Genomic DNA, 23656 nt, shown 5'->3' with positions numbered 1-23656 from the left:
GCGGACATCTCTCGAGTGGCATCTGCAGGCGTGCCGCACAAGGTGTCAGACAATCGCCTCATCCATTTCGACAAGGAGGCTAGATCCATTCGTGGGGCTGAGCAACTATGGTGCTCATGCCTGCCAAGCTATGGCCACTTTCACCAAGGAGGCGGGGATGGAGCAGGGCGAGGAGTCTCTGTATAGGGCATTTGGAGCTGTTGCCGGTGGAGTGGCACAAGTCACCCTATCAGCTGCTAGAATTTCGGCCGCCATTATCAACCTCAGACGGGAAGGCTTCCTGGGGCGTACTAATCTGATTCCGGAGACTGGGGACTCCCTCCGTCACGCCTCAGTGTCCGCAGACACTTTGTTCGCGGGGGAGATCCCAGAAGTCCTCCGCACGCGCCATGAGATCCAGTAGCAGGATTTAACCAATCGGATCATGACAAGTGGCGGACCCTCCGCGGGCTCCACGCCCCCCAAGCGTCAGGGAGGTCCTCCAGCGGACCAGTCCACTCCTAGGAAGCGGACAGGGAAGGTGGACTTTCGGTTTGGAGGTCGTGGCCAAGGACCCACGAGCCTGTCTAACCAGCCCAGCCAGGCTAACCAGGGGTTCCAAACCCCAATCAAGAACACTCCCCGGAAACCGACCAAGGGTAAGTGAACCCCCCAAGAAGAATTAACTCTTGGTGCCCACCAGTCCTTCCACCACCTATCATTTCTCCGCTCGACGGGCCCGTTGGCGGCCGTCTGAGCCTCTTTGTCCCGAACTGGCGTCAGCTAGGACTAGACCCGTTCGTGTGTCGGATCCTGGAGGGGGGCCGGATCACTTCTCCGCTCCCTCTAACCTGCTCTCCAGTGGAACGTCTAATGGACTTGCTCAGGTTCCAACCCACCTTAGAACAGGTGGAGTCTCTCATCTCCAAGGGGGCAGTTCAGGAAATCCCCCTTCAGGATCTGACTCCCTGACTGTATTCCCCCGTTTTTGTCAGGCCCAAACGCAACTCGGGGAAATGGCGTCCGATTCACGACCTGAAGGAGTTCAACTCCTCCTACCTCGAACAGCCGCCATATTTTTTACTCTTGACCATTCCATCAGTCATGCGGTTGCTGGAGCTCTCGGACTACATGGTGTCCCTCGACCTCCAGGACGCGTACCTGCACATCCCCATTCACTTGGCGGACCGCAGGTACCTCCGTTTCATCCTGGGGGATCAGGCACTTTCAATGAAATGTCCTCCCGTTCGGGATTTCCTCCACTCCATGGTTGTTCACTCGTGTGACTCAACCCATCGTCCAGTTTCTCCACGAACTCCAGTTACAATTCCTCATGAACCCGGATGATGGGTTTGCTCACAGCCCTTCGCCCTCCATTTGCGAGGCGCAACGGCACCTCGTCATCCACGTCCTTCGACGCCTAGGGCGGTTAGTGAACCTGGATCTAGTACCATCCACCACTCCAATACCTAGGCGCCATACTGGATGCAGAAGCCTTCAAGGCCTTCGTACCCAAGGAGCGGATGACAAGGCTAGCGCCCCTAATGACTCGTGCACTATCACAGCACCTGTCCCTCAGGCAGTGGACGACAACGTCCTCAGAGGAGTTCCCCTAAGGATACCTCCCCTGACCAGTCACCTTTTCATGGACGCTCAAGGATGGGGCGTTCACTTGGGGTCGGACCAGACTGCAGGTACCTGGTAGGCAGACCGGAGGGACCTACTCCTAAGCAAACCGAGCGGCCACTTTCACGAAAACCCTCAGGTATTCAATCTGCACGTTTGGCTTGTATTCAAAGGGTGCTCAGGAAGAGCGGATACTCCAATGGAGTAGCGTCCGCCCTGGCTTCCTCGCAGAGGAAAACCACTCAGAAGCTCTACGACTTCCAGTGGGGCTCCTTTCCCACCTTCTGTGAGGACCACGGCGTGGAGGCGGATTCTGCCACTCTGCCCCAGATATCTGACTAAATGGTTCACCTGCGCAACGTCAGAGGGCTCAAGGCCTCGTCCATTAACACCAATTTGGCGGCAATCATGTCCGTTGTAAGGAAGAGGTCGCCGGGACTGGACATTTCGGTGCTGAGGGAACTAATCAAGTCTTTCCGACAGGCGGAGGGTCAGCGGAAGCCGTGGGCTCCTTAGTGGGATTTGGCGGTGGTCCTTGACCACCTCAAGTTAGATTATTATGAGCCTCTGGACGAGGCTCCCATCCCCCAAGTCACTGTCAAAACCACCTTTCTAGTGGCCATATCTTTAGCGGCCCGAATATCGGAGTTTCACGCTCTTCAGGCGGACCTCCTGAGATTCGAGGCCGCAGACGGAGGGTCTGCGTCCCTGGGACTAGCCCCCGACTTCGTCTGCAAAAACAAAAAGGCTTCCGTATCGGTTCCTTAGGGCCGTTGGTAGACCCTGCAGAGGAGGGAGCGCTCTCTCTCTGTCCCGTCAGGGCTCTCCGAGCATATACCGGCCGCACCCGCTCCCTCGCACCCGCACCCACAGGGGCGGTGGAGGCTCTTCCTCCCTCACTCCCAGAGGAGCAAACGTGAGATTGACAGGAGGGCGCTTGGGGTCTACCTTCGGTCCGCCATTATAGAGGCCTACAAGAGTCAGGACAGGCCAGTTCCGCCTCGAACTAACCCACACGAGATTAGGGTCGTCTCGGTCACCATGCCTTATCATCACAACATTGCGGTGGCGGACATCATGGCGGGCTGCTTCTAGAAGTTTGGTTTGGTGTTCGCCAACCACTATTTAAGAGCCCTCTCCAACGAGGATCTGGGGGGCATTTCCAGACTAGGGCCCCAGGTCTTTGCCCAGCAAAGAACGGGGGATCCTCACCCTTTGAGTCGGAGCGGTGTTCCTCCTCCTTAGGAGGCCTACATTCCCCCTCCTCTCGATAGGTCCCAAGCTGGGGACCTCAGCTCCCCACCTTTGTTTGTGTTAATAAACAAGTCCGTTGCTTATCTCCACTCCTTCGGTGTTGTGCTGTCTTTTATCGTGTTGGGTTTCCATTCCGGGGTTGCCGTCCGCTCTCCCCTCCTTAGCGGAAGTGTCCGGGCAGCGGTTCGTGTCCCACCCGCCCTCTAGTGCGGGGACGGATGCTTCCGCAATGTCGCACCCCTCAGGGTGTCTTGGTTCTTCTTTACGTAGAGACAAACGGCGAGGTCTAGCGTCCACGCTCTCAGCCCTCCGCCTCTGTTGGCTTGGGCAATGTTGGCTTTCTTACCTGATAAGTATGTAAAAAATATAACATTTTATATTAAATGTCATTTTTATACTTACCTGGTAGAGAGCCAGCAATCGGGAGTTACCGCCCAGCCTCCCCTCCTGAGGGTTTTATTAACTATGATTACCAGGTTTTATTAACTGCCTCGCTGGGTAAGGGAATGACGGGTACAGGTCATCTCGTGATGACCGCCCGTATGTTCACCTCGCGTCTCTACTTTGTGTAGACTGTGCTGTGAGAGAAATTGATTAAGCACCACTCAAGCGGGCAATGTTGGCTTTCTACCAGGTAAGTATAAGAAATGACATTTAATAAAAAATGTTATATTATGAATATTGATTGACCAGGTGCGAGTTTGTCAAAAACGTTTGGTGATTCATTATCATTGTTTTCGATAATGCAATCAATTCGAATTCGGTTAAAACATATTGTGATGGCAGGATATCTAACTCAAACAATATTTATAAGAAAATTGTTGAAAGATATAAACCAGGTCATGTCTTAATTTGGACAAGCCTCACGTCCATATTCTAATAGTTCCATACTGAAAAAGCGATCTCTTTGTACCTTTCATTGCATATTTATGAAGAGACATTATTACATAACCATAAGAGGAAAAGTTTGTATCCTAAATAAATATTCAATAAATATTCAGGTGTTGTGAAATATTAATTTTCATTTAAGCTAAATTGCTGTCAGACAGGTGCGCCTGCTGCTCACAATAAGATGCGTAGTAAAACCGCCTAATTGTTGATATTTTCTGGACAAAATTTCAATGGTAAAACCGTTCATTTTATGTTTTGTCTAAAGAGTGTTGAACTCTGAAGAAGAAGCTGAGACCTTTCACATAAACAATGGAAATTCGATGAGATATATACTAATCAGCAAACCAGTGTCGTCTTTTTCCGAAGTCACAAAATGCACTAAACATGCCACGACGTCAGCAAAAAATGCTGTATTATTTTCAGAAATTTCAATACGTTTATAGATATGGCTATTATTCTGTTACAAATGATGCGGAATTCGTCAAAACACAAAAGCAGGAGAAGATGAAAATCGAAGCACCAATGTATTGTATAGGGTATCAGCTTACATTGGGGAAGTTTGGAATAGTTTGGTTCACTGTGAACAAAATATAATGAAAATATACTGTCCGTATCCCAAGTAAATTCTCTCCATGTGATCTGAGTTACACTGATCTAATATACATCATAGCGGAGTTATGCCCCCTTATCGTTACACGTGCATGACCTCTCTGTCGACGTTTGACGTCAAAGAAGAAAATCCATAAATCCATTTCATATACACTTATGTCGTTCAGACATCAGCCTGTAAAAAGAATGGTAGCGTAGTGCTTTTATTGGTGCACGATGAAAAATGGAGAAATTAACTGTTTTTCAGCGCAAGCACAGGTTTTGGACAACATTCAGCAGTGTCTATTTCTCAAACCCATGAGGGTCGAAGTTATAGATATTCTACATTTCTGTGTAATTTTATAGCCGTATGCAGATCCAGGACCAACCCAGCACAAACCTCACACAACGTTCAGTTTTCAAACCTTATGAAAATGTGCGCCTGAAAAAAAAAATCGGCATCCAGGGGATAAGTTGTATTTAGAAGCTGATATGATGAAGAGGAACACTTTTCATGGACATACAACTTCTTTGTTGTTGTGGATGTGACGTTTCTGTGTAGACGTTAACAACGTACTTGCTTGATAACTCATGCAATAACTGTTAGCCTGTCCCTTGTCGCGACATGCGTGTTAAGTCATCAGCTTTTAATTTAACATCCGACTGACGACCCTTTGGTTCACTGGGTCTCATGTAGTTTTACTAATGTAGAGTTTCAGAATTTCACAGAGTGGTCATGTTCTGGCGTATCGACTGTTCGACCAGTGGTGGCGTATTCCGTGTCAAGCATAGACAAGAGATAATTTCAGCTCGAACAAATCAGGACAGTTAAAAACTCGACGCTGTAAAAGGTCTTAATCATTAAAGTACAGTAGGATAGCCTAGTTGGTAAAGCGTTGGCACGCCGAAGCCCTCCACATGATTCTCCACATGGGTGCAATGTGTGAAGCCCATTGCCGGTGTACTTAACTGGTATATCCCAGTTATGTTGCCGTTTGTTTTAAAGATAGATTATCAGTGGCAGAATGTGGATAGGATTATGTGATTGCAAAGTAACCATTTGATACAGATGTTACAACATTACTATACAGAACGAATAGTAAGACGCTTAGCTGGAGTTTGTTCTGTAAGGAGGCATACGTATATATAAACATGTACTCACACAGACAGGAGTTCACCAGTAACACCATTAATCCCAACACTGACGGTCTCCATGGCTGACGACAAGTGATGTGATGATATCAGTTTACATTTCCCTTTGAAATCTGATTTCACATTAGGTTATTAGCTGTATTTGCTCAACATAATTTGGTGGTTTCACTTGGCATGTGCGCGTCGTTTGTTAGATTAGGCAGTCGGTTTCAGATGTGACAATAATTTCAATCTATCTCAATAGAAACTATGCCAGTCAAAGTATGCTTAGGATCGCGTTTTCATGATATCAGTGAATAATGCAACAAATACACGTCGAAGAATCCCTGTACACAATTTTAGGTAACTATTTAAGAACTTGCCTTTCATGTTGAGAAAGAATGTTTTGTTCTTTTATCGTGGTGAAATACCAGTACAATCACCAATGACTGAAGGGGCGGTGTAGAGACAGCTGGGGCCCATGCAGGTAGCCAAATAGCTGAAAGTCGCCATGGTCCCCAGAGTGGTTGGCGATCGCCAGTCCTTTTATTTTGTATTGTACTAATTTGAAATTATATTTTAGAGATGCATGTACATGCTTGTCGTATTTCTTATTACTGTGATATACAAGTTGGTTTTACTGTCCTTTGCACTTAAAATTTGCTCATCGGATTTAAAACAATGTTAAGTCACAATATTGCAGAAATACTGACGCTGAAATACTGAAACTTTAACTTACTCAATCACTCGTGTTGAGGAAAACTGTACTGGGCAACATGTAAGATGTGCTCGATTACAAATCTGCCCCAAGACATCACTTTGACTCTACCGACGCACTTAGAAACTATCAATGACATTAGCATGCCTAATTAGTGTGTGGAGCTGGAGGACATCCAACTAGTCCGACATCACTGACGGGTATATTTCAATAGGACAGTGTGTGAGGCTGGTGGACATCCAACTAGTCCGACATCACTGACAGGTATATTTCAATAGGACTGTGTGTTAGGCTGGAGGACATCCAACTAGTCCGACATCACTGACAGGTACATTTCAATAGGACTAATTGTGAGGCTGGAGGCTGGGCATCCAACTAGCTCGATATCACTGACATTTCAAGAGGACTGAAACTCACGTCATTTGGATTGATCGGGGCAACTGGTTTAAACGCTTCAAAAGAGAAACGCATATGCCCAAAATAAGGAAATGTATTACACATATGTAAGCTTCAACATAGCTGGAGAAAATTCGACACTTACTCAGCCAAATCTGTCCACCTGTTGAAAGCAGTTCGACTCAAAACGTTCGTGTCTAGGTCGATAGATATTTTGTCTCCCTTCCCGTTGTTGCAGCAAGAAACGCGACCCATCGCAGTGTTGATCACTGAATTGTCTGGATTATATACAGACCACCGTCATATAGCTGAAATATTGATGAGTGCGGCGTAAATCTAAACTCACCCACACACTGAGTTTTAATTTTCATGTGAACGTGCTTACGTGTTCTGTGAGTAACTGTATTATTAACAGACAGATCAGTAAACTGGACAGACAATAAAGCACGTTATTATCATTGTTGTAATCATGTACATACTGTCACCATAGTAACCCGTAAGTGTTTTTCTGTTCTTATTACACAGCAAGGAATACTTGGGCCCTACTCGAATAGGCTGACACGAGTATGCAGGACACACACATACGCGTAAGCACGCGCGCACACCCACAGGCACAAACACCAAACGTCGAACACAAACACACACGCACGCACGCACACACGCACGCACGCACACACACATACACCAAAAGCACAACTACAATACACACCAAACAACCCCCCCACACACACACACACACCACACACATCACTGCGCCATAAAAACACCCACAACACACTACACCAAACTCACACACTCACCAATACGTCAAACACACACACACCACTAAACTGTGAACACAGCTCCATCACACACACCCTACACCAAACACACACACACCACTACACCATGAACACAACTACAACACACACCACTACACCAAATATACGCACACACACATACACACCACTACACCAAATAGACACACACACACATACACACCACTACACCAAATAGACACACACACACACTTACACACCGCTACACCACTTCACCAAATTAACACAGACCACCATACCATGAACACAACTACAACACACACACACACACACATACATATACACACACCACTACACCATAAACACAACAACACACACACAAACCACTACACCAATCACAGCCACATCACTACACCATAAACACAACTAAAACACACGCACACCACTATACCATACGCACACACACCACTTCAACAAACACACACAGACAACACCATGAACACAACTACAACACACACACCACAACAACAAACACAAAGACTACTGCACCAAACACAAAACTATAACACACACTTTACTACACTAAACACACACCACAACACAACACAATAAACACAACTAAAATACACACAAATACACACCACTACATCCAACACACGCATACACTACTACATCATAAACACAGTTGACCCGTGAAGGTCCCGGGGTAGAATAGGTCTTCAGCAACCCATGCTTGTCATAAAAGGCGACTATGCTTGTCGTAAGAGGCGACTAACGGGATCGGGTGGTCAGGCTCGCTGACTTGGTTGATACATGCCATCGGTTCCCAATTGCGCAGATCGATGCTCATGTTGTTGATCACTGGATTGTCTGGTCCAGACTCGATTATTTACAGACCGCCGCCATATAGCTGGAATATTGCCGAGTGCGACGTAAAACCAAACTCACTCACTCACTCATGAACACAACTACAACACACACACGACTACACCAAACGCACAAACACCAAACTAAACCAAACGCACACACACACTAAACCATAAACACAACTACAACACACACAACTACACCAAACACACAGGCCCACACACATTGCTACACCACAAACACATCTACACACACTACCTACACCAAGCGCACACACACATCACTGCACCATAAACACAACTACAACACACACGCGACTACACAAAAGGCACACCCTCACCACTACACCAAACACACAGACACAGACACCACTACACCATAAACACAGTTACAACACACACTCACCACTACACTAGACACACACCACCACACCAACCAAACACACACACACACACACAAATTGCTACTACACCATAAACACAACTACAACACACACCACTACACTAAAACACAGACACAAACCCCCACACCATAAACACAACTACAACACACACCCCGCCACACACACACACACCACTACACCATAAACATAATTAGAAGACACACACCTCTACAGCAAACACACACACACACCACTACACCATATACACAACAACACACACCAATACACCAGAGACACACACACACACACCAGCACACCACATACACACACACACACCAGCACACCACATACACACACACACACCCCAGCACATCACATACACACAACACAACAACAGCATACAGCACAAATTACTTCAGAGTTCAAATGTCACGTGCAACGTAAAATGCAACTTTGCAGATTCTGATACCTATCGGTATGCACTTGCCGAAACAAATCATTAAAAATGCTAATTCAACCTATAAAGTTGAAACAAACGCGATGAAAAAAAAGCCCGCGAAATCGGAGTTCAAACGTTTCTTTAAATTTCCCCCAGCGCTGGGGGAAAAACTGGTTTCAACAGCTGTGTTACGCTGCGTCCATAACGCATGCGCAGTGAATAGGTTCGCGGAGCTTGAAACAGTATGCATGCCCAGAGTATGAGGTGGTGAGCACTAGTCTGATCTTGGTTGTGTACACAAACAAGTAAATAATCTACTCGTTACGTAAATAAACTTGTTGATTGTGGTAAGCAGTCTCTGTCACAGGGAAAGTTCAGTGTCTGGTTTATTCACACCTGTATGTCTGCCTGTCTGCTTAAGACAACATGCAGTACACAGTTTCAATCACTGACCACATGTAATTTGAACTTAACACCTATCAGACTATACGACATAAAGAAAATAAATTGATTTATTACTCGTGTATCCGAGTCCCGTCTCTGCCAGATTATGTATTTAGGCAGGTGTGATACACATGACATGTTTTTATGTTTGTGGATTGCAAACAAACTACATCCATTTTTCTCGGATGACTGGATCTGACGGAAACTGATGCAAACTCTTGTCAGTTTCAAGTCCTGCTTTGTACGAATGACAGATTCCTGCCACGCAGTAGTTTACCATCTCTACTAAGATAATTTTTGACTGAAATTCATTTTTGGCGCAAATTCAGAGAAATGTATTTTCAAAACCTAACATCTCTACATACATTCTTCGTGGATAACAACTTCTTTTAGTGTATATGATTTTGTTTGGCAACAGTATATGAATCCATACTGAAACGACGCATCAAGTACAAAAAAGAAGAAGTTGCATTGTTGTCCATACAGAATCTTACTCTCTTGTAACTCTCTGGTACTTCTAAAATGCCCATCAAACTGATAAATCTTTCTGTACACACAATAAGCCCTCAGCGTATCAGCAAATGAACCAGCCAATCCGAAGCCGTCGTTACACTTGAGTGCACATCCACCCGCTATGACTAGGTTCGGTCTCCCAAGAGCTTCGTTTCGGGGGAAGTAATCCCAAGTACAAAATATTGCACTTTTGAATCGCAATTGTAAGATTATATTTTTGTTTATTTGGTTTTTTTTAAGCAGCAATGTATATTATATGTCACGAGTAAGTGATAAATGTGTTTTAATTATGTTTGATTTTTTGGTTGCATGTGACCTTTAAAACGGCATCACAAGCATTGTCTTCTAGATAATAGGAACGACAACAATGTATGGATTTACAAGCTCTTTATTACAGTGACAGCGACGTGTAGGTTCTAAACAACATTATCAACCAAGTAGAGAATAAGGATTAAGAGGCAAATATTCAAGTATGAGGAGATGTTTGAACAGTGCAATGGGGATCAGGACTGCAATAACATGACTTCTTTCAGAGGCATTTAGAAGTTGGAGCAGCAAGAGAGGATAAAAATATGTGTATGAACAATTTCTCCACCTAAATAATAATGGACAGAAAGCAAAGATAACATGTGACTATCTTTTCGCAAGTCTCCAACAGCTAGTTTATCGAATCTGCTTGTGAACAGGCACCAAGTAAAATTCGTTGCATTGTGCTGGGGCGTGGTCACTTGTGTCATCAGGCATGTGGTAGTGAGGGTCATCTCCATCTGGAGATCCTATTGGCTACTGGACACGTGGCTCGCCCAGCTGAGAGCAGTGTGCCCCTCCGTTATCCTGACCTTCTCTGGACCTGGGACCCGAGAGTCCTGATCTCCTGGAACACAGCATTGCTTTACAGAGACACTTCCAAAAACTGTTGACTGTTGCTGCCATACGTTTAGCTGAGTTCATGTTGCTGGTAACATGTCAGTGTTTCACAGAACAATACCCCTGACATCAGGCAACAAGAGGGTTAAGTCTTTGAATGTCATTTAGAAGTGAAAATACATAAGAATGAAGATTTTTATGGATATCAACTTCTTTATGAGAGAACACAACGTTTCGGAGTTAATGCTTACTCCTTCATCAGGTGATTGAGAAAGGGATACAGAGGTGTATTTATATGTACAGGTAAAACAATAACAAAGTAACAAGTGGAATGAGTTAACGAAAGCTAGTATAAACAAGCACTGATAGGAAGCCGATAGTTAAGATAACAATGATGGAAGCCAATGGTGATGCATTACAGTTGATTGGATATGTTTACATAACACAGATACGGGGTAAGGACGATGTACATGATTGGGGATAAGGTTCAGTTTTCTACAACACCGCCCAGTTCCTCACACGTCTCCTCGCTGCACTTGGCAAAGATGGCAAGTCCTACATCAGCGACTCTTCATCCTTTGTCAACTAGCTGAAAGAATCCAACCCCACAGGCACCATGGTCAGCTACGACGTCGTGGACCTCTTCACCAACATCCCACTAGAAGAAGCCCTGGACATCCTTCGCAGCAAGTTAGCCAACCGGATAGAAGACTTGGACACCCAGCTCACCATAGACAGCATCACCAACCTCGCCCGCAGCTGCTTTGACACCTCCTACTTCACATTCAATGGTAAGATATACAAGCAGATCCACGGTCTCCCCATGGGCTCACCTCTTTCTCCTCTCATTACAGAAATCTTCATGACCTCCTTCGAGGAAGCAGCCCTCTCCACAGCTCCGTTCCAGCCCCTCTGTTGGTACCGCAAAGTCGACGACACCTTCACCACCATCGCCTATGACAACGACCCCAATGAGCTCCTCAACCACCTCAACGACCAACATCCAAGAATCAAGTTCACCATGGAGACTGAGACCAACCAACACCTGCTCTTCCTCGATGTATCCCTCCACACCACAGACGATGGACTTAGAACCTCAGTTTACCGCAAGCCGACGCACACCGACCAGTACATCCACTACAACTCCTGCCACCATCCTCAGATCAAGCAAGCTATCATCGCCACCCTTACCAGACGTGCCAAAGCCCTCTGCCACCCCGATGCCCTAAACAATGAACTGGACCACCTCAGAAAGACATTCACCACACTCAACGGTTACCCTCCCCAGCTCGTCACAGCCACCATCAACAAGACCCTCAAGGACCGAGAACCCCGCCCCAAACCTTCTCCATCACCCATCAGAGTAACCATACCCTACCTTGGCCCCATCAGTCATCAAATATCACGCCTCATCAAGACCAAAGCCAGTATCGATGTCACCTTCTCCAGTGGCAAGACCATCAAGACCTACCTAAAAGCCAACGGTAAAGGACCCAGCTGTGAACACCCTAACCCGAGAGGATGCATCTACCAGATCCCTTGCAACTGTGGCGACCTATACATTGGAGAAACGCTGAGACCAATCAACACCAGAATGAAGGAATATCAGACCTCAGTCAGGAAACTCGACCAGAAATCGGCCATCTCTGAACACATTCTCAAGAACCCTGAACACTCAATTCGATGGGAGGACACTAGGATACTATCTACCAACAACAACAACTGGCACCAAAGGAAACTGCAAGAGGCCATCGAGATCCGGAGACAGAAACCAGCAATCAACCGTGACCAAGGAGTGTACCTACCAAGTGCCTGGGACTTATTCATAAATTAATCTCATCTATCTGTGTACATTCTATCTATGTAATTCATGTATAGCCAATCTACCCGAGTACATCCTTACCTACTTGTGTTTGTACATCATCAACCCTCATGTAAACATGCTCACCCCCTATCGTGTGTTATGTACATCATCCTATCATGCGTAATGTATCACCATAGGCTTCCATCCGTATCCCCAATCATGTACATCGTCCTTACCCCGTATCTGTGTTATGTAAACATATCCAATCAACTGTAATGCATCACCATTGGCTTCCATCATTGTTATCTTAACTATCGGCTTCCTATCAGTGCTTGTTTATACTAGCTTTCGTTAACTCATTCCACTTGTTACTTTGTTATTGTTTTACCTGTACATATAAATACACCTCTGTATCCCTTTCTCAATCACCTGATGAAGGAGTAAGCATTAACTCCGAAACGTTGTGTTCTCTCATAAAGAAGTTGATATCCATAAAAATCTTCATTCTAAACAAGAGGGTTAGATAACTTTATACATTTGTACATCTGAACCATGTCATAGCAAGATTACAGATACTTAATGTCAATTTTCAGTTCCACTTACCTCTTAACAATAGTACAAAGGGTCAAACCTACAAAGACCGATCCTGCCACAAAGCCTACACACGTAAAAGCAATGTGTTCTCCTGGAATGAAAGGTAAATCAATATCTATACATCATGGCGACAACAACAACGACAACAACATCAACGACATATTCATGAGGCTGTATTGAAAGGTCCCAGAGCCTATGTCTACTTTTTAGAGGATGAATATATTTTACATCACTTTTAGGACAATTACAGCATTATCACAGCAAAGCACACCAGATCTGGACTTTACACACTATACCCATGTCGAGAATGGAACCTAGGATTGCGGCGTGAGAAGCGAACGGTCAAACAACTCGGCTACCCAAAGGCCTCCTTCAGTAAAATTTAAGAGCATGGCTATAGTTTGAGAAAACTCTCTTTACAATCTGCCACTAGTGCGAACACTTGAACGAATTGATATTAATACGTGTATGTAAACAACACTGTTCACCTGACGAGGATCGCAGCAGCACAGGAACAGGTATTGCAACATGTGGTTCTGAAACAAAGTCTAATGTCAGTTTGCTGACTGGGAGTGAGTTACAGTCCTCACAGGGAAAATGATATAAATTACACAAAGACGTTGACAGTTCAGAAATAACCAAGTAGAACTGATGTCTTTATTTGTCGTTTTTACTGCAGATTCCTCATGTGAACTATGATGACACAAGAATTTGTTAACTGTTTCATATACGATATACACTGTTATATATACACTCTATAATTTGATTTACATTTTCGTTTCCGGTGGGGGTGGGGGTGGGATACCCGAAGGACCTACCCTCACATGTGACTGTGACTTTAGTACTGTTATAACCTGTTTGTTTTTTATTCAATGATCAACATTTTAGCTAACTATCATAGTTCTAAAATACGCCATATTTTCCTCGGTCTTACATAAATATTTCTGAGTTTATAGAATAGAACTAAACAACCCAGTTTGTATATTTTACTCAAAAACGAGAATACTGAACGCTGTATCTGTTATTGGTGATCTTCATTTTCCAGGTTATAAGATAATAAGCATTGAGTGTTAAGCTTTAAGATTACAGGCATGGTCCGTTCCAAGTATATTAATCCGTCAGTGAGATATGCGCTCGTCTTAATTACTAAGTTACTTGATAAGCGTTATGTAATAATCGTTAAGAATACATGTCCAGAGAGAGAGGTAAAGATTACGCTATGATAACACACGCGCCGAGAAACCTGTTAGATAATTTTAGTCATTTCTGCATTCTCAAGTCTTTGAAGCTACGCTGGTAATCTCAAAATTCAGATAGGCAGCAGTGTAGATTAGTAACATTTGTAAGTATTGTTTAAGGATTACTCAGTTGAACGTGCGTCCATATCACGAACTCTGAGAGCATCGGTGGTATATATAACGGCCTTTATTCGGGGTACTTCACTCATGAAATGCACCGAATAAAGACTGGCCACTAATTGATGCTTCTCTTGGTTATTTTGAAGGTAAGCCATGTTCATTTCATTCAATGTATGTTCCTAAATTATGTTCATGTTTTCTGTTTTCTGTTGCGTTCCATACTGTTAGTTTATACGATATACTGACACTTAAACTATACAGTATAGGCTAAGTACACCAGGGAATATTTTAGTTAGGTAAGGCCATGTAGCCCCACCCTAAATATTTAGTCTACGTCAAAATAGCTTACAGTATAATTTAGTAGCGTCAGGCATAATCTAACTTTAGTAAATCACATTTACATATAATCGGGCTCGTGGAAGCAGAGGAATCATTGTGCACGTCTTGTATATTTTATTGCGTGTTTACAATCAAATGTATACCAGTGAATGTATTTCTAAATGATTATTGTGTGCGTTTAATTCAAATGTATTACATGAGATAACTATACTGTACATGCAAAACTAGGGAGCGCATTCTGCATTCTGCTGCTCAATATTGCTACGTTTTCAGTATTGTTAAGCTCTAATTATATATACGTTGAACACCTTCGATAACATGATGTTCGACATATGATCTTTTGTATCCCACGATAGTCTAGATGTAAAGATGTGGTCATATGATTCAACTAGCACACTGACGTGTATATTATTTGTGTATTTATATTGCGCCCTTTAAGTTGTGTTCCCTGTCATTTACGACCTCCACAAACAGAAGATTATTTTAGTATTACTTATCAGTCTCTATGCTTATTTGTCAGCTGCGCTGTCTTCACCTCTGTGTAATCCTTGCAATTGTTTATTGTAAGGTATTTTGTCAGTAAAATTGTGTTAATTCACATGAGTTTCATATGTATTATTTGTACAAGTTTGAGATATTGCTAATGTTGTATTATGTGATTACTCATGAAATGCACCGAATAAAGACTGGCCACTAATTGATGCTTCTCTTGGTTATTTTGAAGGTGTGCGGTCCGAAGCTAATTCCCCGACAACAATTCTAGGTATTATAATTATCCTAGGCCACATATAAACCCTAAAAAGGTTACTATAAGGTCAAGGTTATTATATAACAAATACAATCAATGCTGTAAACTAATTACCTTGCACTCTCATCCATATCTTGTCAGGGACATGGTCTTGGATAACTTCCAGGTGTAGACGCCACTCTGTCTGGCTCATCCTAATCTCCTTCATGTAGTGGACTGTCTGATGACCACCGTGGGCTGTGTACACTGACCCTGTCTTGTCACTGATAGACAGTCCTGTCCTGTTGTTGTTGCCTAGTCTCACGTCCAGTAGGGTGACGTGGCTCGCTGCTCCGCTGACTGTACAGGTACAGGTGCTTGTTCCCAGAGCTGACATCCTCAGCCAGTTGATGCTGATGTAGATCTCATTGTCTGTTTGGGTCTTACTCTCGCACAATACGATCTGGTCTGAAAAGCAGTACACGAGTGTCACAGCTAAGACATGAAAACCCCAAAATATATTTAAACCGTTGATAGGTAAAAGAAATCGCAGTCAAGAACACGAGAACATGTTGCTTGAATGTCACGTGCTTGGTTACCTAATGACAAAGAGACTGGACGGGTTGTGTGAGTGAGTTAGTGTGTTATACGCTGTTATCAGCAATATTCCAGGGCCCTATTCTCCAAAGTATCCTAGCCCTTGGATGTCCGAACTTTGACCCCAGGGTCTAGGATATGTGGCCTACTTTATTCTCGAAAGGTATCCTCGCTCTAGGATATTAGGACAGGTTCCAGGATAGCTTCTGACTTGTCCTAAGTCTATCAATGGAAATCAACATGGTATGGTCCTTGTTTGTTCACCAGTAGTGACATTACCAAAACTAAATTACATTTCAATTTACAACGGCACACAGTTCTCATGAGCTATGAAGTATCCTTTGAGTTTATATTTTCAATCTATCGGTAATGAACAGACATATTTGAAGCACTCACATATTCTTTTGATCTGCAAAAAAGGTTATTTCTGTTCTTACCTATTCTATGCCTTTTTTTCACAACATCACTCTTTTCTGTCACATTGCTGTGAAATGTCAATGTCAAAGACAACTCAGTGCGTGACTTAATCCCAGAAGCTCATGTCGGTTTTCGATAGAAGTATTCTTCTTCAGATCACATTTTCACATTGCATTCAGTAACTCAAAAAATGTCTTTCACATCGAATGTATGTAGCGTTCGTCGATTTAAAAAAAACCCAACATTTTCTATTCAGTTGATGGTTCTAAATTATGGTACTGTCTGTTGAAGACCTGATTACGAGCGAAAATGTATTCCTAACGTCTAAGTACTCTAATGTAAAATCACGTGTGTACTGTGGTGATGATTTTAGAGATTATTTTGATTGTTCAGTCGGGTTAAGACAAGGGTATATTTTAAGACCAGTGATATTGTCAGTTTCCGTTAATGGATTGTATTATAGGATATTAAACGAGCTTCCCCTTTCATAATTCCCCTTTTTAATTTTTATTTCACGAGGGACATAAACTTGATATGAAAGCGGAATATAGCTCGTGACAAACCAAAATTGTTTCACGAGGGACATAAACGTGATATGAAAGGGGAACGAATTTTGTATCCTATTTATTACCCACGTTCTAAAAAGTGAAAATGTCGTTAAAATAAAGAAATATTTTGCTTTCCTATATAGAACCATGTAACATGGATTAATACATCATATTGGTGATTGGAATGTCAGCCGCTTCACTCCAGGAAAACGTACGCTGCGTAGAGGCAATGTATTTCCTATACGCCGCCAAATCACAAGAAAATAAACAAATTAAGAAAGAAACAAGTCGTAATGAAAAATCAATTCTTTTCCGTTGAGGATTAGTTTTTAAAAGCAATAATGTAATTCATCAAAACACAGCAAAGATGAATGTGAATATCAGGGAACTGTATGTCTCAAATAGTTGAGCTTAATATTCTTCATCGGAGGACGAGTAACTGTAAATATTTCGGTGACGCTTTGCGCAGGATGCCAGTGACGCATTCTCATCTCGGCTTGGATTTCCCACTTGTCGAGATTCGATGTTTAGGTTGAAGACTCCACAAAAAACTGGGTCTGAAAACACAGCCTACAACCTCGAACGAAGACGATTTCAAGCCAATGGTGTTCAGATTCTGGGAAGTGCTTTTGACCCCTACATAAGAAACCACGGGAGGCATGGCAGTGACAATATGTTTGTGCGGGAGGACGCGAATGGATGCGGCTGACAGTGGCAGTGATAGAGATAGAGATACAAGAGCGCCGCTCGTCTTTTGATGTTGTGTGTTACTGTGCAGTCCTGACAACATACACGCAGAAGGTATTCAATCTCTTGATAACATTCACAACTCTTCCAACCAAATGTCCGTCAGTTTTGACGAAATCAACTATTAACTTTTACGGGCGACGCCATATTTGTTTACACTCTTGAGAGGCCTACTAGATGTATTTGTTTACGTATTTTTATAGATTGTTTTGTTTTCGTTTTTATTACAGAAACTTGAGTTATCATAGAATTGAAAAATTAATAATGCTAGTAACCACACTAAATGAAATAAATTGACTATCAAGCATAGCATGAGATTAAGAAATAAATTGTTGAGCAACTTAAAACGCTAATAAGACACTTTACAATTGCCTGTCATTTTGTTCTCTCCATTATCTGTATTATATATTATCTGTATATTCTATATTATCTACAAATGCATATTTGTATGTGGGTCGGACGCCTTAACTACGATAAATTCTTTTGACTTGCCTTTGACATTACAACCACGTGAGGATTCAAACCCGATTTTATGCGATTTTGGAGCATTCTGTTGAACAAAAAACAGTGTGGAAGCAAATGTTTTTGATAAGTTACGTGACATGAATGTATGGAGTCTTGTGATACTTAGGGTTTGATCCTTTCAAAAAGCTGGCCTTAACGTCCTTAGATTGCTGATGCGATACCATTTCGCCGATGGTCAATGGATGACAACAGATATCTCTGCAATAGCTCCTGCTGACATGCCAGCATTCTGCAGACCAACAATTTGGGTATGGGCGTGTTTGTAGCCGCTGGGGAGGGGAATCGGCGAACAAGAACATATGTTACAGAGCTTTGAATAATTAGTGTAATATTATTTAGAGTAGCTGAATTATATATAGACACATATACATAGTTTTTGCAATAGAGGAAGTTATAGTGAAAGGTGTTTTGGTGTATCCAAACACAAACAGGTGGTAACATGGCACGAACAAAAGTGCGTCAATTTGTCATTCTCCCATGAGTCAATCTTCCATGAGCCAATACCACTGACAGTATGTTACCTGTATAACTAAAAAAAACCCATAGATCAAGGTCAACATTCAAAATTGAAATGACATAGTTTTGCATATTACAGTTATCAACCGTGGATAGTAGATATTTAAGTTCGGCATACCCCAACAGAATATTAAGTAGTTGGTCTGTATGGTGAGATCCTTATCTTTAACACATTGGTGCATTATCACCAGATGTGACGGTACGGGACAGTCATTGGTCTGTATGGTGAGATCTTTACCTTTAACTGTTAAACACGTTGATACATTACCACCAGATGTGACGGTACGGTACAGCCATTTGTCTGTATGGTGAGATCCTTACCTTTAGCACACTGATGCATTACCACCAGATGTGACGGTACGGGACAGTCATTGGTATGTATAGTGAGATCCTTACCTTTAACACTCTGATGCATTGCCAACAGATGTGAAGGTGCGGTACGGTACAGTCATTTGTCTGTATGGTGAGGTCCTTACCTTTAACACACTGATGTATTACCACCAGATGTGACGATAGTATGTTCGCCTCTCCGACAGGAAGGTCCCTGAGTCCATGGATAGAGGACGTCTTGTCACTCTCCAGGATACAGTACCTCTTCTGACTACACTCCTTCAGCACCTCCCTCACCGCTGCCTCATAGGTCGTCTTCTCCTGCACATCCGAAGTCTTCAACAGGCATCTTCCAATGTCATAAAGGCTATCACGGAATAATGTACTACAGGAACTGGGGTCCTCACTTTCGCCAGGTCCATGTACTCTTTGCAACAGCGCTGGTATCAAAAGTGTGTAATTTCTCGGACACTTGATCTGTGTACTCCCTTCGCTGTAACAAATGTTGTTTGGTTGTCCTTCCATGTCTGCGAGATTAACTTTTTCACACACGATGGAACCTGAAATACAGCAGACTTCTCAGAACCATGTCAGTTAGAAGGGTGAGTGGTTAACTCTTTAATATTTGTAACGTACCGAATGGAATGTCATTTGTTTCTTTTAGAACTAAAAATGAATATTGATTAAAACTGGTGTACAGCAAAAACAGCTCGTCGTAACGGGATCAGGAGGTCACTGGGTTATCTGGCTGACACATATCATCGTATCCATGTCGCACAGATGGGTGCTGGTAATGTCTATCCATGTCTGGTCCAGGCTCGATTATATATCTATATACAGCCACCGGGGCTTCCGGGAGTACGTAACCTTGACTACCAGCTGTCCGACGTGGCTGAGGAGTAGATCACTGACTTTGTGTGTTGGCGAGTAGATACTTGACTGAGAGTATAGGTTCGAATCCTGGATGGGACTAAATCTCCTAAAGGTACTAGAATCTGTGTTTTATTGAGAAAGTGCAACCCCAAATATAATATGTTACAACAGTGTATAACTCTCAGATGTAATCTGTCATGTGGTAAGCAGTTGCAATAATCACAATGTGTGGTGATCAAATCTCATCTGGTATATATTAGCACAGCACATTTATTCTGACATGGTAGAGATCATGTAGCAGTTTTTTAAACTATACAAGGGGGCAAGAACTTAACCATACCATCTCAGCGCATGTTAGTAAACCTTACAAGGTAGTTATTTAAATAAATTCAAGATAGCTTTGCCACGAGAGCATACTCATTTAATACTAGTGTAAAGTATTAAGGCATGATGAATTGTATCAAAATAAGTAACATTTTATGATTCTTTTTTAAATAGAAATACTTGTAAAACTAATTATCCTATTAACACTTCCAAGAACAATGGACAAAACTTTCCCTACTGGTTTACATTAAGTAAAGATGGAAGGAGAATATTTCCACTCTATTGTACACTGTCACTGTAATCACCTTGCAGTAATTTCTATTGCTTTGTAAACTTAGTTAATTCCATATAGTGATTGTAAGTTTATAGCATTTCTTCGTTTGCTGGTTTAACGCGGAAGTCTTTCGCCAACAGATTTCTGGGGTAATTTAATGCATACGATATGACCACATTTGTTGCCGTAAAAAGTAAATGTTTTCAAAACCCAACATTTATTTTATTCATAACAAATACCTGACTAAGACTGAAATTAAGTCAGACTTAAAATTAGTGGTTCACTGTGAAATACTGTAATCCTGACGTGTAATCCTGCCTAACCAGAGATTCCCGTCACAAACACATGTCAAGGCCAGCTCATGGTACCAGTGGAAATACGGAAATGCTCTGTACATTGTTTTTTTTTCAATTTGCTCTACAAGTCTTCCAAAACTGTGTCTCGGAAACGAGTCGTATGACACGACGTTTCTAAATGTTTCTAAACTGAAAAGACTCCGTATTTGTAAAACGACGTCATAGAATACGTTATTTTTCAAACAAGTGTTCGCTTAATTCAAGACAAGTATTAAACTGTCGTATCTTTGGTGTTCGTTTCTGGTGTCGCACCCATTAGTGATGTGACCAGTTGTAAGTGAGTGAGTTTTTTAAAGACAGCACTTTCTGTTATAACATCGGACAATATCGGGAGGAAATTATGCATGCCTCAGACATTTGAAACAATGACAATTGAATTTGGGTCAAATTCGGTCTCTGGTAAATGATAGCTTGTCGGGGATAAGACTGGGACATCCCTGTTCAGTCACAACCACGTCTTTCTCTACAAGCAGATGTTTGATTGACATCAGAAGTTGTTCTTCAAGCTCATTAATCTACTCACCAGAACAATAGGACACCATTAATACCAGTAGTGTTGAAGACACTCCTATGGGCCTCATGGCTGGTGGCACATACCAGGGGTGGTGGCGTCAAAACATTTCTTTCACACGTGTGAAAGCGTTGACACGGCTTATTTCCGTCTTTAAGAGCACAGTATCACGACACACTTCTCTGAAATCAATATTGCATTTGTCTCAATTATGGTATCTATCAGCCATCAACGAAGCTGCCATATAATTTGTTCCCAAAAAAATCACGTATACAATATATTACAGTACTGTGAATTAATGAATTAATGAATCAATGCAACGTTGCATTGAATCGACTCTCCCGCCCTTTACCGACGGAACCATACAAGAGAACGCCTCAGAGTTATGTAGCTTGGGGTGCTCTCTACGAAGACCCTATATGGCAAATTGTGATTGAGGCCTGTTCGGCAACGACCGACAGCATCGCACAGGACTGTTTTCGATGTACGGAGCAATCGTTTACATTCCATTAGTCTGACTCACAGTCCCTGAATCACTTTATTTTCCCTTCTGCCAAGTCCTCTCGCAGTGCTAAAGCCCTAAATTGAGCAAGTCTAGATCACCTCATGTTCAGGTTCTGAAACTCGGATTTTTCTTCCTCTCCATTTCAATTTAAATGACTTGGTTTTTTACTATAAATATACATATATATTTTATGAATCAATGATCGGATGTGTTTATCCATCCTGCTAAGAATTTTTGTAAAACGTTCAGATTTTAAGAAATAGTATTACCAACAGCTTGACCCTTCATTAATGACGCCGAGTATATTGACAAAACATGGGTAAAGGCACTGAATACCACGAATATGGTGGATCTGTTTTAAGAGCCCGGCCTGTACCCCTTACTTGTATAGATACACGGTCCTCGGGCAGATCTCACGGTTTCACAATGAACAACAGGATGACACTGTGTGGCATACTATTATTGACTGGTTGACTATTATTATCACGCAAAGTTCTCTTATCATTTAGTTTAAGTGTCCAGCTGCGGAGTATTACAAACATTTTGAACCTTGAAAGTATATAGCCTTTTGAACCTCTCATGAAACATATTATCCCATGAAAATATAAAGCTTAATGAACCACTTATGAGAAATATTTTGCCATTTTGATATTTGAAACTGACAGCGAGGTGTTGATAAAGTAACACCGTCAACATAGTGAGTCCGACAGAGGATTAATAAGGTGCAGGTTTAGTGTAGTGTTCCAATATTTAATATAGACTACATGACATAGTTATTTGTATGTTCAACAATGCATCCTTCAACACTTATTAATGAAAATATTTCCTTGACTTAAAATCTTGACTCAGTCTTGATTGAAACTCACACACATCTTTTTGAATATGAACAGAATGCAATGTCAAGTCTTTGAAGGGCATTTAGAAGTGAAATGCATAAGAATGAAGATTTTTATGGACATCAAATTTTTTATGTGGGAACACAACGTTTCGGAGTTAATGCTTACTCCTTCACCCCATTCTCATTCACCGGATGAAGGAGTAAGCATTAACTCCGAAACGTTGTGTTCTCATAATGAAGAAGTTGATATCCATAGAATGCAATGTGTTTTAAAGATCACACATACTCTAGGGGTGTAAATACACAAATCACTCATTGGGGTCGTCATGAAAGCCCGTCATTAGAATTACCCATTTCGATCTTTAATTACCTTAAATCGACCTTTTTGACAACAGTCCACAATTCTCAGCCGCAAACGAAATTTCAACCAATCAGAGCGGCGCGTGTCCGTTACGTAATATGAGAATTCATCTATATTTCAAGGGGTAAACTATTTCGTTTACAGGTTTGTACAAACCTGAAATCGCGACAGCTGTTGTGAAAAATGAAAGTTATATGTTCTCACAATCTGCCATCATTGTTGTTTTCATAGACGGTTCTGTCAAAATTACTTGTACTTG

The 23656-nt window shown here is 42.4% G+C and overlaps 1 protein-coding gene across 1 annotated transcript; it reads right to left on the bottom strand.

Moving 5' to 3' along the window:
* Positions 1 to 2421: 2421 nt before the first annotated feature.
* LOC137288028 (uncharacterized) lies at positions 2422 to 21724 on the bottom strand. Its single transcript, XM_067820388.1, has 7 exons — positions 21706 to 21724; positions 19502 to 19915; positions 15811 to 16143; positions 14070 to 14105; positions 10774 to 10860; positions 3098 to 3205; positions 2422 to 2576 (listed from the first exon to the last, which is right to left on the bottom strand). The coding sequence occupies exons 1-7, from the start codon at positions 21722 to 21724 to the stop codon at positions 2422 to 2424; spliced, it is 1152 nt and encodes a 383-aa protein (XP_067676489.1).
* Between the last annotated feature and the right edge of the window lie 1932 nt (positions 21725 to 23656).

Source organism: Haliotis asinina, chromosome 6, assembly GCF_037392515.1.
Source record: "Haliotis asinina isolate JCU_RB_2024 chromosome 6, JCU_Hal_asi_v2, whole genome shotgun sequence".
In the NCBI taxonomy this organism is placed as follows: domain Eukaryota; kingdom Metazoa; phylum Mollusca; class Gastropoda; order Lepetellida; family Haliotidae; genus Haliotis; species Haliotis asinina.
Note: the sequence above shows the minus strand (reverse complement) of the source record. Positions and strands in the feature narration are given on the sequence as shown.